This window comes from Salmo salar, chromosome ssa10 (genome assembly GCF_905237065.1).
Source record: "Salmo salar chromosome ssa10, Ssal_v3.1, whole genome shotgun sequence".
Lineage (NCBI taxonomy): Eukaryota > Metazoa > Chordata > Actinopteri > Salmoniformes > Salmonidae > Salmo > Salmo salar.
In genome coordinates this window covers 17,612,432-17,630,648 of record NC_059451.1, presented here as the reverse complement: position 1 = coordinate 17,630,648, position 18,217 = coordinate 17,612,432, and the positions used below count along the sequence as shown (strand labels likewise).

Genomic DNA, 18,217 nt, shown 5'->3' with positions numbered 1-18,217 from the left:
TGTTGTGTCCCCATACAGTTGGCCTATGAGATTGGTATTGTGCGTCAGTTCCCGTTCTCCTCGGCGCTGCAGAGGATGTGTGTGGTGGCCCGTCTGCTGGGGGAGAAGCGCATGGATGCCTACCTCAAGGGAGCGCCAGAGGTGGTGGCCAGCCTCTGCAAGAAAGACACTGGTTGGTCTATTAACTGTTTACTCTGAATTTGACAGTATGTTTTGCAGACGCTCCTATTGAGAAGAAGTTATGGCCAGTATAGTAACGAACGCTCTGCTATTCAGTCGTAGCCTTGGTCTAACCAAGTGTGATAATCATGGTCACTTCATACGAATGGTGTACTGAAATGATGCCAATGCCATGATAAAGACGAGCAGTTTAAGTAAAATGTTTTGCTCCCTGGAATTGTTCATTTTGAAGATGTTTTCGAAACCATCTGTCCGTGTAGTTCCAGAGGACTTTGCGGAGGTTCTGGAGGACTACACCAAGCAGGGCTTCCGGGTCATCGCCCTGGCCCACCGCCGCCTCGAGTCCAAACTCACCTGGCACAAAGTCCAGAACGTCAACAGGGACCAGATGGAGGCCAACATGGAGTTCCTGGGGCTGATCATCATGCAGAACAAGCTGAAGGCTGAGACTGCCGGGGTACTGGAGGACCTCCGCAGGGCACACATCCGCACCGTCATGGTCACTGGTGAGAAAGCGGACACACCAACATGTTTATCATATCAACATACACAGTAAAACATCACTGATCTGACTTGACTGGATCTGTGAAAGCCATTCAGTGGACTTGGATGCCAATGGTGTTGAATCAGTGATGAGTTCAAGGTATATGCCATTTAGCAGAAGCTTTTTTTCCCCAAAGCGACATATAATCAGGCATGCATACATTCTACATATGGGTGGCCACAATACTGCCGTTTACAAGCGCCATGCTCTACCAACCGAGCCACACAGGATCGCTATCAGACATGAGCGGTTGTCACTCTCTAATGACAACCACCAGTACCCACTCATACTGTAGCCATGCCTCACACACATAGAATGTGATGTTGGCTGTGATGATCTTTGGGTTTTTCTTGTGGTTCTCAACGCTTTATGGAGGTATTCCTGGAATCCAGACTAATAAAGTTCTGGGCCGTGCAGCTTAACGGGCAGAAAGAGCCAAAGTCCAGCCCGGTCTCTCCCTCTCTCCCTCTCTCCCTCTCTCCCTCTCTCCCTCTCTCCCTCTCTCCCTCTCTCCCTCTCTCCCTCTGTCGCTTTCAGCACTGTAAATATAATCACACAATTATATGGTTTCACCACCCACCAACCCCTCTCACTAACCCGTGGCCTGTCATGCGGACCGCTGGTCCAGAGCCAGTATGCCCAGGCCGCTCCATTCCAACCCCTACCAAGGTTTAGAGTTTCACAAAGAGCATAGCGCCAGGACAATACCCCCTTGTACCTCAGGGAATAGGAGGCAATCACCTCTTGGGCAATGATCTGAGATCTGTTTTGTGTCTTCCCCCCTTCCATAATGGTTGTGAGTAGGTCTGTGCCTAAAGGCAACATTTAACATCTTTCCTCCAGGTGACAACATGTTGACGGCCATCTCAGTGGCCAGGGACTGTGGCATGATCCCCCCTCAGGACCGGGTCATCATCGCCGACGCGCTGCCCTCCAAAGATGGTCAGTCGGCCAAGATCAACTGGCGCTACGCAGACAAACCCAGCAAACATATGGGCAAAGCCCCACGCCTGGAGGTGAGAGATGGACCCCTGGTGGTGGGTGTGGCTAATTACAGCTCTGACAGACAGACAGACACACACACACACACACACACACACTAGATGCTGGGTGAGTGAGACATGGAAAATAGAACCACCACACATGTGAGTGCCCTCTGTGGGCCAGTATGAGTCATGATTAAGCTAGTTGTTCTGATCCCCCTGAGTTTCAATGAGATCCATGCATGGTTACATCAGAACTCAGAAATAGCCCAGTGATCACACGCAGAAGGAATGGATGAATGAATGGGTGTGTTCTGGGTTCTAGACAATGGCAGCCAGTCATTGTGTCAGATTGCGTCTAGATGCTATCAGGAATATGTATATTTACTGGCATACCTTAAAGGGATAGTTTGGGATTTTGGCAATGAAGCCCTTTATCTACTTCCTCAGTCAGATGAACTTGTGGATACCATTTGTATGTGTTGTTCAGTTTGAAGGAAGTTGCTAACTAGAGTTAGTGCAATTACTGGAAGTCTATGGGAACAGCTAGCATGCTAGCTTTCGTTGTAGAATTCGTCGTTACGCTAAAGCTAGTTAGCATTGGCTCACGAAACTTCCTCCAACTTCCTTCGTACTGGACGTTGAGACATAAAAATGGTATCCCTAGTTCATCTGACTCTGAGGAAGTAGATACAGGGCTTCATTGCCAAATCCCTATAAGGTCTCCACATCAGTTTATATGGAAACCAGTGGTAATTTTTACAAAAATATTTGTCAGTGGCAATTGACGAGACTTTAACTAAATAGACCCAGAAAAAACTAACTAAACGAAAAAGCTTTTTCATTTCAGTCGACTAAAACGAGACAAGAATAAATGACCTCTGTGACTAAAATCTGACTGCTAAGTGGACTGGACAAAAGTTCTTGGAGAGATTGAGAGCTTTTCAGTGACGAGCACAATTAATATTAGCAGCACAGATGCGCAGCACAGTTCTGTTCAGCAGTGGGAAGGACACACCAAACCCGGCCTAGATCAGGTGAGCTGCGGGGGAGCAAGAGCTGAGGCAGACAGGCTCCGCCTCTGATTATACACGTCACGTTAGTGACTCTCTCTTGCTTCCCGTAGATGACTAGTCACCACCAGCTTTCTCGTTGGCTATCCTTTACCTGGATAAGAAACACAAGCTGCTTTACGAAATGAAAAACAGTAGCTGCATTTGAGTTTAATAGTAAAACAAGTCTAGCTATGTTTTTCTCTCCCTTGAGTATAGAGAAGTAGGCTGTCTTTGAATGTGTAGTCTCACTCAACCCTCCCACTTTCCCCACTGCATTTCATAGGCAGGTTCAGTAGCCAAGTCTCCCTCTTTTCCTCAGAGAGACAGCTTGATTCTAGCCCTTACGGTTCAAACGATATGACCCATAATACCGTCACTACGTGTTTTTCTTTCTATCGTGCTTTAGCGGGCCGCATTTTGCATTCGTAAAGTGGCTCGTTCTAAAACTAGGCTACTTGCGGACCGGACTGTTAACTATTTGTTTAGGCGACAACTTGTTCAGTCATAGCAAACAATTTATTGACTAAATTCCTCTTGCCACTACACTGTATCTGACTGGGTAAATAACTTTTATTTTGCGTTAATGGGGACTGAGACTTGAACACTTGGACTAGTTCTCGATCACTGATTTGGACTCTAGGTTTTTGTGACTGCACGACATCACTGGGCGAAAGTCATTAGCTCCCATTCTACTTTTGGACACCAATGTGGCTGTGGCGTCTGTGGAACGTTGACCACAATACCAATGACGCGACCGAGTGACGGATGTGCAACCCTTCCTGCTTTGCCAATACTTTGCGGCACCATCTGGTGATTATGCTTCTCTCGCGCTCTCTCTCTCTCCACTTGTGTGTGTGCGTGTGTGTGTCTGTTCTGTATGTAATGTACACTATCAATGTAGGCTGAGTTAGGAATTTACATGGCCAGATAATTCTTAAATAGTGGGGAGAACAAGTATTTGATACACTGCCGATTTTGCAGGTTTTCCTACTTACAAAGCATGTAGAGGTCTGTCATTTTTATCATAGGTACACTTCAACTGTGAGAGACGGAATCTAAAACACAACGTGATTTTCTGGATTTTTGTTTTAGATTCCGTCTCTCACAGTTGAAGTGTACCTATGATAAAAATTACAGACCTCTACATGCTTTGTAAGTAGGAAACACTGCCGATTTTGCAGGTTATCAAATACTTGTTCTCCCCACTGTATGTTTGTCATATTTCTGCTGCTGGGAAGAGAATAGGATGTTACGCAGACAAATATGTTGGTAGGACAACGCTATGTATGTTTGTGCTCATAGAAGTCAGTGACGTATGTTTACTATAGGTTAATGAGGCAATACAAATGTAACGTGACTAAAATGAAAGGGCATTTAGTTGACTAAAATGGCCCACTGTTTTCGTCATTTTGAAAATAACTACACAATCTTTTTTTTTTTTTTATGTAAAACATTTTACTAAGTCTTAATGATATTTTAGTCAGAGTGCCAAAGTTAACATTGATGGAAACTGAAGTTGTCAGTCGCTAGCTTTTACAACTGTTACTCTACATAAGACCTGTTGTATCAAGATGTCATTCTTCCCTTGCTCACCTGTACCTGCTTGCCCCCCGCCCCTTCCTGTCCCAACAGGAAGTAGAGATCAGTCTAGAGGATGTGTGTCACACTGACGAGCCCAAGTCTCAGGACCAGTACCACTTCGCCATGAGTGGCAAGTCCTTTGCTGTCATCACTGAGCACTTTCAGGATGTGCTGCAAAAGGTAATGGGGTCCATTCCCCAAACACATAGCTATTGCTGTTGTGATTTGGTTGTGTCTAATGCATTGTTGTCGGCCTATCTGGTGTAGTTGGTGCTGCATGGGACAGTGTTTGCCCGAATGGCCCCCGACCAGAAGACCCAGCTCATTGAAGCACTGCAGAGTGTGGAGTGAGTAGAGATGCTGTTGACCCATGGGCACAAATGGCACAGTACACACTCACCCTCTTCATAGATCTGTTTAAATTGCATTCGTTACACATTTTGTAAATTACAGTTAAAAACAGTCAATTATCTTTCCTTATCTGTAGCTATTTTGTGGGCATGTGTGGAGATGGCGCAAATGATTGTGGTGTAAGTACAGACCTCTTTTGAAAGCATTTTTTGTTGTCAAATGATCATGCAGATAGAAGTAAAGACGCTATGTTATTGCTTCAACTTGCTCCCCTCCTCCAACCTTGCTTTCTAGGCTTTGAAGAGGGCTCATGGTGGGATCTCTCTCTCTGAGCTGGAGGCCTCTGTAGCCTCTCCCTTCACCTCCAGGACCCCCAACATCTCCTGTGTGCCAAGCCTCATCAGGTAGGCCTGCACTGGGCCTCATGCACCAGAACACTACCCATCAGCTCAACATGGCTGATGGGTAGCCTTATAAAAGCACTTCCACACTGACTCGCTCAATTCTTTCCTAAAAAAAACCGATCTATCCACAGAGAAGGGCGAGCGGCTCTGATCACCTCCTTCTGTGTGTTCAAGTTCATGGCCCTGTACAGCATCATCCAGTACATCAGTGTCACCCTGCTCTACTCTGTGAGTACAGTACCCCTCCCTTAGTCTCTGCACTCCTGTCAGGACATTACTAGTCTCTGGTGTATACAGTAGCTGACCTCTGACCTTATCTCTCTGTAACCATGTCAGATCCTCAGTAACCTGGGAGACTTCCAGTTCCTCTTTATCGACATCGCTATCATCCTCCTCATCGTCTTCACCAGTAAGTAGATCAACACTAGTTAGTTTGACACTTGTCCACAAGTATCCAGACACTTTTATTGCGATTTAATTTAGTTTTTAGAAACTTACCCCACCAGCAATAGACTTCCTCATTGCTTGTTCTGCAGTATGGGAGTCACAGTATGGGAGTCCAAAAACACCCAAATACTTTATTTTAGAAATTGCAAAGCTCTCAGTAGAGTGATGCAGGTCTTTAGATGTTGTTGGTAAGTTTCTATAAACCAGGTGAAATTTTAGAAAATTGAGATTTGGTAGAAATAAAAGTGAGCTTGTCCTTTTTAAATTAAATGTTTGATCTTCTACCAGCTTTGCTGGGTTTGTACCTCACTCTCTGTACCCATCCTACCTTCCGGTTCCTTACTTCTTTCCCTGTGTCTTTGTCACTGTCTCTCCCACCTTCTCTGTCCAGTGTCTCTGAACCCAGCGTCGAAGGAGCTGGTGTCGAGGCGTCCCCCCTCAGGTCTGATCTCAGGCCCTCTGCTATTCTCCGTGCTGACTCAGATCCTCATCTGTCTGGGCTTCCAGACCATCGCCTTCCTCTGGGTCCGACACCAGGCCTGGTACGACATCTGGACGCCAGAGTCAGAGTGAGTCCAAGTTCAACCCCCAAGCTAACTACAGGACCTATTCAAAACACACCATTGGGGGGACAGCAGTAAGAATGTAACATCACCAATTCACACCAAAACCGTTCCAGTGCTAACACACCTGTAACAATACACCAATGGACAAATGAGATGACACTACCAGACTCAAAACAAACCAATAAGCCATATACCGTGAATGTCTTATTGTGTATCATTACTGCAAACAGTAGGGACGTCGCCAGTCAGCTTTTGACTTGTAAAACTGCTTCCCGATATACATATGACTCTGTGTGCATCTCTGTTCTCTCCTCTCCCAGTGCCTGCAACTCGTCCCCCCATGCCAACTTCTCCCCGAAACACAACTCCTCTGAGGACGACCACAACATCAAGAACTACGAGAACACCTCCCTGTTCTACGTCTCCTCCTTCCAGTACCTCATCGTGGCCATCGTCTTCTCCAAGGGGAAGCCCTTCAGACAGCCCAGCTACAAAAACTGTGAGGACCACTACTAACACCAACATTCCCACGTATTCGCCTGAAAATCAGATAACAGTATAAAAGTGTTGGTTCAAAAATCAAGTTAGGGTTTGAGATTGGTTGGAAATGCACAATTATTTTCTGTGTGACTGACCTATGTTTGATTAGTTGTTCTGTCCGTCTCTCTGCAGGGCCCTTCGTGGTGTCATGTATTGGCTTGTACATATTTCTGTTCTTCATCATGTTCTACCCTGTGTCTGCTATCGATGAATTCCTAGAGGTGAGTGGACATCAACCAGGAGAGACGAGCTTCATACTGATATTAGCCTCAAGCTTCGGTTGAATTGGCTCCTACAGTAATGACTTTGTGAATTAACGTGGCGTTGCTTCACTTTTTGTTGTTGAAATGTGCTCTTGTGAATCTGTTCCTCTCCCTCCCGTCTAGATTGTGTGTGTTCCGTTTGAATGGAGAGTCACTCTGTTCTTCATCATCGTAGTCAATGCAGCCGTGTCTGTCTTGGCGGAGGTAAGACACGCACACACTGAACTGTCCATTTTGCAGTATTCTGGGCTCTCTTTACACCACGTTACATAGGTCTTTCTCGCATGTACAGTTTTTGTTTTGTCGTCAGTGTTGACGTCATTAAGGTGCGTAGGTTGTCACGTGGTGTTCGATTGTGCGTTGACTCTGACCTACTGTCGGAGAGTGTTAAAGGATGAAGTGGAGGGCTGAGCTGTGATGTTACCATTTGACTACCTTTTCAGTATGAAAAAGACAGAAACTGCCTCGTCTTTCATTGACGTAACCAACTGAAAAAGCCCTCTTGTAAACTTGAGCGGGGACACGCACACAATTCCTCCCTTTCTTTAAACACAACCTGCCATCACCACAGTGACGGCCACGCTGTAAACCACTCGGCGTATTAAATCTAATGAGTGGTTGGTTACACACCCAGGCTCTGCTCTTTCTCAATCTCCAAGCGTAGACAAGTGGCAGAACATGATGCCTTCGAGCTGTGTGGCCCAATGATAGAGATGGCTCACCGGTGATTTAGTATTACAAAATGCCCCTGGCTTGCCCTGCGCAGTAGAGCAGTTCTCTCTCCCCGCTCTTGAGCCTCCCAAGCACACACAGCTTAGCAGTGACACAAGATGGCGGTCTCGCCAAGGCTGCCAACCTCCCACACACCAACCAATGACGCTCAATGGATAATCACCAGGAACAGATCCCTGTCACACAAAATCCACTTTTGAAACGCACCATCCTGTTGTAGATGATGACACCCTCTTTCTCACTGTATTTATTGTCGTCATTTATGTTGAGAATAACCCCTTTTGCCTCTACTCACGACTAACGTACAGCGCTGAAATCACCTCCAAACGTCTTTTCAGTAGTTTGACTATACAAAAAACAAATGAGGGTGGACAAAATCTGCTTGAGAAAAGCTGTGTGATCAAGTAGCCACTCTGCTCTTTGTAATTTTTTTCCCGCCCACTGCGCCTATTATTCCATAGACCCTCGTCCTTGACGTCGTCTTATGGAAGCTTGTGTTCAGCCGAGACAAGCAGGGCAGCTATGGCGCCACACCCGCCACCCCGACAACACAGGTTGGGAAATCTGACACTCTTCCACTGTCGCTTTTAATCTCCCCTGGTGACCCCCCCCTTCCCCCCCCCTTTCTTTCTCTCCTTTCTCTTTCTCTATCACCCAGCACTCTTATTATATAACCTACCCAAACCTTGCATGTGTGGACCTTATTGTTCTCTGACCCTCTTTCGCCCCCCCTGGTGGGTTGTCTGTGTTATTACTCTCCTCTGGGAGCACGATTCCTTCCTGTATTTAATACCCCCAGCAGTAGTACAGTATTGGCTCCAGTAAGCTCCTCCCGCTGCATGCGCCTCAAAGCGTCCCCTGTTAGCTCCTAACCGTGTGAGTGGAAACCGCATGGTCTAGATCAGGTACAGTACGTATCCACTGCAGGCTAGCTGAGAAGGGTGTCTCCCACCCATGGTGTCAAAAATTATCCTAATTATCTTCTCTGTTGCACTGCATGTCTGCTTGTTTTGAGGTAATTCTCGGCATAAAAACGACAATCCCCCAAACGTATTGCCATGCTTGACTTGAATTTGAATTACCTAAGAACTTATTCTGTTGAAATTATAGAATTTTTCACAACAGTTAAAAACCATAATAAAACAATGTGTGTGCATGCTGCAATAGGGAACCAATCGGAATACCATCACTACCTTTAGGTTATATAGTGCATGTGGTGACATAAGCATGTGAGATCATTCTACCTTCTAAAGGCACAAAAATACAAAAGAGAATTGGGAAGACAATGAATGAGGAAACATATCCACAGAGGAAAAAAATATTCATAAAGTTTTCTTTTCCCTTTCCCTCCTCTTGTTGTTATTGTGCGGTTTCCAGGGTGGCATTGACCTCTGGGGACCCAAGTGTCTGTCGTGGCTGTGCTGCCGGCAGAGGAAGGTACCCAAGGCACTCTACATGCACCTGGCCCAGGAGCTGAGCGTGGACCCCGACTGGCCCCCCAAACCCACCACCACCACTGAAGCCAATCCCCCGCCGCCCGGCAACACCCCAGAAAACTGCTCCTCCTACCAGATCATGGGCGACTCCTAGCACCCCCCCGCACCCGATCTTGCTAAAGCAGATATACATACACGACCAAAAGGACAAAAAATTAACTGTTGTCGATGAAAAGCACGAGGCGAAAGACTATGAAAGATGGGGTGATGGTGGAAATGGTTTGTGGGATGGACAAATGGGAGTGTGGATCCTCCAGGTATCTGGTCTCTCCATGCTCTTTGCTGCTCAGATCAATCAGTGTTAAGACCCTGGCTAGTCTACATAAGCCCCACCAACCAAACCCCTCAACCTGCCACCACCCCCTGGTCTACAAAGGTTTGTCTACTACACAAATACATCCCAAGGATAGTGAACTCCAGCGATTCTCAACTGGTGGGTCACAACCCAAATTTGGGTCGCGGGTGGTTTTGAATGGGTCGTGGGTGTCTGGATATTTATTTATTTACTCAGTCTGAACTTAAACGACTAAAACCAGTTAGAAAGTGATTAAATAATTTAATCTGACTATTTTTCTTCAATCACTGTATTTTCAATATAGAGCTATTAGCAGCGCTATGTTGGTTGATTTTGTGGTCTCAAACCAGTGAGTTTATGAACATACATTTTCCAGATTACATTTTTGCTAATTTTCTTTGTGACGCAAATACACTATATGACCAAAGGTATGTGGACACCTGCTTGTCAAACATCTCATTCCAAAATCATGGGCATTAATATGGAGTCGGTGCCCCCTTTGCTGCTATAACAGCCTCCGCTCTTCTGGGAAGGCTTTCCACTAGATGTTGGAGCATTGCTGCAGTGATTTGCTTCCATTCATACACGAGCATTAGTGAGGTCAGGCACTGATGTTGGGCGATTAAGCCTGCATCACATAGGTGCTCAATGGGGTTGAGGTCAGGGCTCTATGCAGGCCAGTCAAGTTCTTCAACACCAATCTCGACAAACCATTTCTGTATGGACCTTGATTTGTGCACAGGGGCATTGTCATGCTATAACAGTGAAGGACCTTCCCCAAACTGTTGCCATAAAGTTGGAAGCACAGAATCGTCTAGAATGTCGTATGCTGTAATGTTATGATTTCCCTTCAGAGGAACTAAGGGACCTAGCCAGAAACATGAAAAACAGTCCCAGGCCATTATTCCTCTTCCACCAATCTTTACAGTTGGCACTATGCATTCGGGCAGGTAGCATTCTCCTGGCATTTTCCAAATTCAGATTTGTCCTTCAGACTGCCAGATGGTGAAGTGTGATTAATCACTCCAGAAAACACGTTTCCACTGCTTCAGAGTCCAATGGCGGCGAGCTTTACACCACTTTAGCCGACGCTTGGCATTGCGCATGGTGATCTTAGGCTTGAGTGCGGCTGCTCGTCCATGGAAACCCATTTCATTAAGCTCCCGACGAACAGTTCTTGTGTTGACGTTGCTTCCAGAGGCAGTTTGGAACTCGGTAGTGTTGCAACCGAGGACAGACGGTTTTTACGCGCTTCCGCACTCAGCGGTCCCGTTCTGTGAGCTTGTGTGGCCTGCCACTTCGCGGGTGAGCCTAGACGTTTCCACTTCAAAATAACAGCCCTTACAGTTGACCGAGGAAGCTCTAGCAGGGCATAAATTTGACGAACTGACTTGTTGAAAAGGTGGCATCCTGTGACAGTGCCATGTTGAAGGTCACTGAGCTCTTCAGTAAGGCCATACTTCTGCCAATGTTTCCTATGGAGATTACATGGCTGTGTGCTCGATTTTTATACACCTGTCAGAAACGGGTGTGGCTAAAATAGCCGAATCCACTAATCTGATGGGGTGTCCACATACTTTTGTGTATATATAGTGTATCAAGTTGCGACTGAGCCAACCTGGTTTAATTTGTGTCCTGGGCAAAACCAGTTGAGAACCACTGGTCTACTCTATATCCACCCCACTTCTCCTCCTCCGCCCTCACCTGGTCTACCTGCAGTCCAAGAGTCCTTGGTGTCGACAGGCTGGGTCCTGTGGCAGAGTCAGACCCCTGTGCTGAAATATGCAGCAAACGAACACACTCCAATCTTAGTTCTTATTTTTACAGTTGTAGTTGCTGCTGCCGTGATTCCTCCAGGAGCTCAAGATCTTCTCCCGTTGCTTTTGTTTGTAAGCAGCCACCAGACATCTCCACTAAGGTGGTTATCATCATACAGGAGACTCGACGCATGGATGTGCATGAACCCAGCTCCATATAGCCATTGTTACATGGTGGTTGGAACACTACTGCTTACCCAACAGTACTGTAATCTCATTGCTGAACCAGAACCTTTTTGTAGTATGAAACAGTATGTGCACACAAGAGGCTTGGAATCACGTGTAGCAGCAATCCCCCCCCCCCGCATGTAGAAACCATCCATAGGCGAATAGACTTGCAAAATCGTGTCAAACTGGCCACACATGGGCTAGCATTGCTCCGCATAAAAACTGTCTTTGAAAAAAAATAAAAATTGATCCTGTATTGCATTTCTTCCCATGGAAGAAGAATCAAGGTATGATAATGGCATTGTGAAATTAATTAGCTAGCTGTATGCTCTCTCCATACAGCCGTGCAACTGGCAACACATACTGTACTACCGATACACACTGCGCTATAGCCATAATAGCATGCATGTATAACCACTGCACAGTCAAAAGTGAAATCAAAGGGCTAATACTCATTGTCCATCAGAGGAAGCTGCTGGGTGGAGATCTAGGATGACGGGCTGAAATCAAATACAATCTCATTTCATTTGTCACATGCTTCGTAAACAACCGGTGTAGACTGACTGAAATTATTACTTCCGGGTCCTTTTCCCACAATGCAGAGTTAAAGATAAAAAAATTACAATAGAAATACTAACCAGGAATAAATACGAATAACAATAACAAGTAAAAAAACATTGCTATATTCAGGAAGTACTGGTACAGAGTACAAGGTAATTGAGGTCGATATGCACATCAAGTAGGTGTAAAGTGACTAGGCAAAAGGATTGATAATACACAGTAGCAGCAGCATATGTGGTGAGTGTGAAAGTGTGTGTGGCATCAGTATGCATGTGTGTTTGTGGGCGTGTGTGTTGGGGGTGTCAGTGAGTGTGTAGGTAGATTCCATTGTGTGTGCATAGAGTCCGTACAAGAGTTGGTGCAAAAAAGGGTCAATGCTGGTAGTCCGGGTAGCCATTTCTTTATCTATTTACCAGTCTTGTTTAGCAGTAGTGCTAAGTGATTAGTGTTTTTTTGGAGGTTGTTTCGGTTCGATTATTAAAAAATAATCACGGTTTTAGGTTGCGGTTATTTGGGTTAAATGCTGCCCATTACTGCTGATCATTTATTCACATTACTTTAATATAAAATATAGTTCAGTGTATTACATTTGTTTTATTTGATGACTTTCAAGTCATCATCATGTCTATAGAGCTGCTGTCTGACAAAATCACTATTTTGTAGCTCTTCAAAGTAAATAATATTTTTATGACTGCTGAATAACAACGATCAATCACTTTGATCATGTATTTTCTGGTAGAGATACCTCTCGAAGCAACAGCTGCTCTGTCACCTCACGATCGTGCATTCTTGTCTCTTCCTATAGCAGGCATAAAAGAAACATAGACCGGACAAGTAGATGCGCAATGGATTATGGCCAATTGTAGTTAATTACCATGTTTTATGCACTAAACTATGTAGAATACTGGCCTGTTGGAAACTACATCGCACAGTTCAGGCTGGATCTGATTTGTCTTAAGAGAAACTGTACAATGTGCGCATTGAGCATACAGAAAAAAAACGGAACAGAATGGAATTCAAATAATTGAACCAACTTTAGCCAATTAGTTGCTTAAACAACAAAAAATAAACTTCATTGCTCAGCAATATTTAGCAGTCTTATGGCTTGGGGGTAGAAGCTGTCCAGGGTCCTGTTGGATCCAGACTTGGTGCACACTGGCACTGCTTGCTGTGAGGTAGCAGAGAGAATAGTCTAAAACACGTGAGAGAAAAGTCTGAACGTGTTTGATACCATTTAATTCTAACCAGTACAATGAGCCAGTCCTATACCTCTGCCACCATTGTTGTCCATATACTCGAAGATACAGTACACAAACATGCGCGCGCACACACACTCTGTCGCGATTAATATATTCTCAACAGCTAAATTGGTTCACATGATTTCACAACATAAAATGTACTGTGTGCATTGCTGTCCACCCTCATGTGTTGACCATATTGTAGATGTCATATTTTCTGCAGGTCAGTTGTGTACTACATAAGCCAGTCTTTCTCCTCATAGTAGCAGATCACATATCGTCAGAGATCCTAGTTTGTGTTCATCCAAAATGTGTTTCAGAATTGTCAGAAACACGGTACTGAGAGATACCGCTAGAATGCTAGTTCCAATCAAAAATACATGTTTAGACGGAATGACATGTTAAGGCAGTGTTAACTTATATAGTTTTCTTTTCTGCATCAATCACTTTTGTTTATTTTTTAAGATTCACATTTAAATTTCAAGAATAACAAACGGTTGTTACTTACAATGTCCTAGTTATACATGATTACATGATCAACCCTTACAGATCTCTATTGTAATGTTAATGATTTCCTGTGTGTTGGTAATATGACAGGTCCTACGGGCCCTAGTTTTGTCGCACCAGGACTACTGCTCAGTTGTGGTCAGGTGCCACAAAAAAGGACAATTGCAATTGGTTCAGAACAGGGCAGCACGGCTGGCCCTTGGATGTACACAGAGAGCTAATATTAATAATATGCATGTCAATCTCTCCTGGCTCAAAGTGGAGGAGCGCATGCTTGTATTTGAATGCACCAAGCTGTCTGTTTGAACTACTGGCGCACAGCTCGGATACCCATGCATACCCCACAAGACATGACACAAGAGGTCTCGTCACAGTCCCCAAGTCCAGAACAGGCTATGGAAGGCGCACAGTACTAAATAGAGCCATGACTACATGGAACTCTATTCCACGTCAAGCAACTCATGCAAGCAGTCATATTAGATTTTTTAAAAACATTAAAATAACACCTTATGGAACAGCGGGGACTGTGAAGCAACACAAACATAGGCGCATACACACGTACACATGGATTTTGTACTGTATATATGTGGTAGTGGTGGAGTAGGGGCCTGAGGGCACACAGTCTGAATGTATTGTAATGTTTTTAAAATTGTATAAACTGCCTTAATTTTGCTGGACCCCAGGAAGAGTAGCTGGCAGCAGCTAATGGGGATCCATAATAAATACAAAAATATGATAAGTGTATACAATGCACACTAAAGAGCATTTTTCCAGAAATATCGGTCATTGATTGACGATATGACCAGGGGCAATAGTACATCCTTATGTGCCAATTCACGTGTCTAAACCAACTCTATGATTGAATCCATGACAGTTTTGCTTTTAGTAAGGTTATTTTTACTCAATGTTTCTGAAGAATTATCCACATTGGTGGTGTTTATTTTCTTCTGTTCAGGGGATCTTTCCTAAATATCTGTAGAAGACTCAGATTTTTTTATTTTTTTAAATGTGGCATTTAGTTCGATTCAAAATCAAATGTTAGTTTGTTGAATGATTATATAAAACAAACCATATTTTGTCTTTCCCAAAGAGTAAAGAACATTTTAATCAATGTTCAAATGGTTGTAAACAAGTAATATCTGTTTCCAGATCGGTCCAAAAAGCCGAAATCCAAATCAGACTGGAATATTATGTGTGCATTTTACAGTATTTGTGTGTTAAAATGTAGCTTAAATATTGTTTAGAGATGTGCTTGAAGTCTGAAGTCTGTATTTTTCATTCATCTAAGGGCTGTAGTGTTGCTTTCTACTCTCTTTTTGTGGTACTGTTTTGTCACGATCAGTTGTCTGTATACTTATTTTTTTTTTTTTACCGGAACAGCAATGCTGTGTTCATCTTTCTGAATTAGACATGATTCTATTGGGCATTTCTATAATTATTATTTAAGCCAATGATTAGGTGCGATTGTCTAGGGCCAGAAGTTATTTCTGACCTTGTGACCTAACCAGGAAAAACTGGGCCCTAGTTATTTCTAAATCCTGGAATGTTGCTTGGTGAGGTGACAGTCAGGGAAAAACTCCTTGCCCTACGACCAATATCTAGTCATGTGAGGAATATATCTTCTCAGTACTCTGAAAACAGTTGCTATGAATCTAATGATTGAAATAAGGGATTCCATATAATATCCAGTGCATTCAGAAAGTCCCACCCCTTTACTTTTTCCACATTTAGTTGTTAAAGCCTGAATTTAAAATTGATTACATTGAGATTGTCACTGATCTACACACAATACCCCATAATGTCAAATGTTGTTTTTAGAATTTATTTGACAAATTAATTAAAAATGAAAACCTGAAATGTCTTGAGTCAACTATTCAACCCATTTGATATGGCAAGCCTAAATAAGTACAGGAGTAAAAATGTGCTTAAGTTGCATGCAATAATAGTGGTTAACATTATTTTTGAATGACTACCCCACACATACAATTATCAGGAAGGTCCCTCAGTTCAAAGTAATTTTCAAGCACAGATTCAACCACAAAGACCAGGGAGGTTTTCCAATGCCTCGCAAAGAAGGGCACCTATTGGTAGAAAGAGAAGGAGAAAAAAAAGCAGACTGAATATCCCTTTGAGGGTGGTGAAGTTATTAATTACACTTTGGATGGTGTATCAATATACCCAGTCACGACAAAGATGCAGGTGTTCTTCCTATCTCTGTAGCCGGAGAGGAAGGGAACCGTTCAGGGATTTCGCCATGAGACCAATACTGATTTTTAAAACCGTTAGAGTTTAATGGCTGTGATGGGAGAAAACTGAGGATGGATCAACAACATTGTAGTTACTCAACAATAATAACTTAATTGACAGAGTGAAAAGGAAGCCTGTACAGAATAAAAACATACATCCTGTTTGCAACAAGGCACTGAAGCAATACTGCAAAACACTTTTTGACCTGTATACAAAGTGTTTTGTTTGATGCAAATCCAACACATCACTAAGTACCACTCTTCATATTTTCAAGCATGATGGTGGCTGCATCATGTTAGGGTACGCTTGTCATTGGTGAAGACTAGGGAGTTATTTAGGATCAAAATAAATGTACTAGAGCTAAGCACAGGCAAAATCCTAGAGGAAAACCTGATTTGCTTTCCTGGGAGACAAATTCACCTTTTCAACAATAACCTAAAAAACAAAGCCAAATATACACTGCAGATGCTTGCCAAGACAACATTGAATGTTCCTGATTGGACTAGTTACAGTTTTGACTTAAATCTGCTTGAAAATCTATGGCAGGACTTGAAAATGGCTGTTTAGCAATCATCAACAACCAACTTGACAGAGCTTGAAACATTTTTAATGGCATAATAGGCAAATATTGTACAATCCAGGTATTCAAAGCTCTTAGACTTACCCAAAAATACTCACAGCTGTAATTGCTGCCAAAGGTGATTATAACATGTATTGAATACTTATCTAATCAAGATATATTTGTGTTCTATTTTTCATAAATATATAATTTTTCTTCCACTTTGTGTGTGTGTGTGTGTGTGTGTGTGTGTGTGTGTGTGTGTGGATCGTTGACCAAAAAAATCCCACTCCAACAAAAATGTGTAAAAAGTAAACGGGTGTGAATACTTTCTGAAGGCATTGTATTGGCACCTCAGTTTGTCAGAATGTTTCTGCCGAGAAACAATATTTGTCAATCTTAAGTTGAATGTTCGTTTTCACTAGCACCTGGCACCTAAAATATGTAAATGATGCTTTGAGTTTTTATACACAGTCTGTATGTAAAATCACAATGTACAGGCTGAAGAATGTGCATTTCTGTGGATATCACAACCCCTCTCTAGAGAGGATTGTTTTGCTGCTAGGGGAATGATTCTCTCAACTGTCATAACCATGCACCTTAATGCTTCAACTTTGAATCAATATTGATAACCCTAAAACTTGCAAATTGTTATTCTGCTAAATGATATTTTACCCAGATACGGCTATATCATAGCAATGAAGCGTATGCTAAAACTCTATGCTCTTAAAAGGTACATTATACCGGTTGTTGACATCTGTAATCACCTGTTTTTTTTTATTAAGTGTTTGAAACGAAACATTGAGGCATTTAGAACATATCAGCCACTGAGTCTGTAGAACTTCCAGTGGAATTGTTTCCTCAGGGAAATGTGTGTATTTGTAACGTATAGAGAATTATAATAAAGTTAACCTAACTGAATGGAAAACAAAGCCTGTTGGTAAACATTTTATTACAATTTGTCGTAGATTGTTTGTTGCCATAAAATCTAATCTCCCAACCCTCAGTAAGAGGCTTCTCTGGAAAAAGGTTTTTTTTTGTTGCAGAGATGTAGATTGCTTGTAATTTATATTTTTTTTTTCTTTAAGGATTGTTCCTAATTTCTTTAGATTTCTTTTGATTGTCTTTTCAATAAATGTGGTCTTCAAAAACCGTTTGACTACTTTATAGTAAAAAAATATATATATGGAAAATTTAGGCCGGGATTTAATCCAATCGCGCTTTGTCGACAATGTGCCATTTACAGATAGTTTGCGATTGAGCGGACATATGCAGCATTTACCATGAACGCAGACTGTAATTATTATACCACCGTGATGCGGATTCCGTGAATGCAGGAACACACACCTTTTAAAAGGCGCATATGTATGTATGTTGCTGACGAAGCGCAATCACATTGAATCCCGGCCATAATAGAGCCCCACAGTGGCGGTGTCAGAATACCCATAAAACCTAGTGGTCTAACGGAAATGGTTCCAATCATTTTACCAACATTCATTTTTCCCATGCAAAACTGCAAATCCCTGCAAGCAGGTATTGTTAATGTAAAACTTGCACAAGACAGTTTACAGAATTGTCCGTTTTTAAAGAAATGTAGCCTATTTATTCATTACTACATTTAGCTAACAGTTCATCCAGAGATTCTTACCTTTGCCTCAATTCGGCAGTCTCGTCCAGATCATC

At 43.1% G+C, this 18,217-nt stretch overlaps 1 protein-coding gene across 5 annotated transcripts in view; it reads left to right on the top strand.

Annotated features, from left to right (window-relative positions):
* The window catches only part of LOC106613657 (polyamine-transporting ATPase 13A3), a 63,673-nt gene extending 46,207 nt beyond the window's left edge, over window positions 1-17,466 (top strand). For 2 of the 5 annotated variants that reach the window (XR_006756904.1, XR_006756905.1), the window contains exons 18-33: window positions 19-172; window positions 441-686; window positions 1,568-1,740; window positions 4,395-4,523; window positions 4,611-4,690; window positions 4,831-4,873; window positions 4,989-5,098; window positions 5,230-5,326; window positions 5,435-5,507; window positions 5,937-6,114; window positions 6,432-6,610; window positions 6,784-6,872; window positions 7,038-7,118; window positions 8,108-8,200; window positions 9,024-9,518; window positions 11,265-17,466. Coding sequence is in view for 1 of the 5 variants with exons in the window: in XM_045687427.1 (XP_045543383.1) it covers window positions 19-172; window positions 441-686; window positions 1,568-1,740; window positions 4,395-4,523; window positions 4,611-4,690; window positions 4,831-4,873; window positions 4,989-5,098; window positions 5,230-5,326; window positions 5,435-5,507; window positions 5,937-6,114; window positions 6,432-6,610; window positions 6,784-6,872; window positions 7,038-7,118; window positions 8,108-8,200; window positions 9,024-9,236 (1,938 nt within the window). In the remaining 4 variants the exon portion in view is untranslated. Of the gene's footprint in view, window positions 1-18; window positions 173-440; window positions 687-1,567; window positions 1,741-4,394; window positions 4,524-4,610; window positions 4,691-4,830; window positions 4,874-4,988; window positions 5,099-5,229; window positions 5,327-5,434; window positions 5,508-5,936; window positions 6,115-6,431; window positions 6,611-6,783; window positions 6,873-7,037; window positions 7,119-8,107; window positions 8,201-9,023; window positions 9,708-11,264 lie in introns of those variants that run through there. The other 3 variants (XR_006756907.1, XR_006756906.1, XM_045687427.1) reach the window with 2 other exon arrangements.
* The last annotated feature ends 751 nt before the right edge of the window (window positions 17,467-18,217 follow it).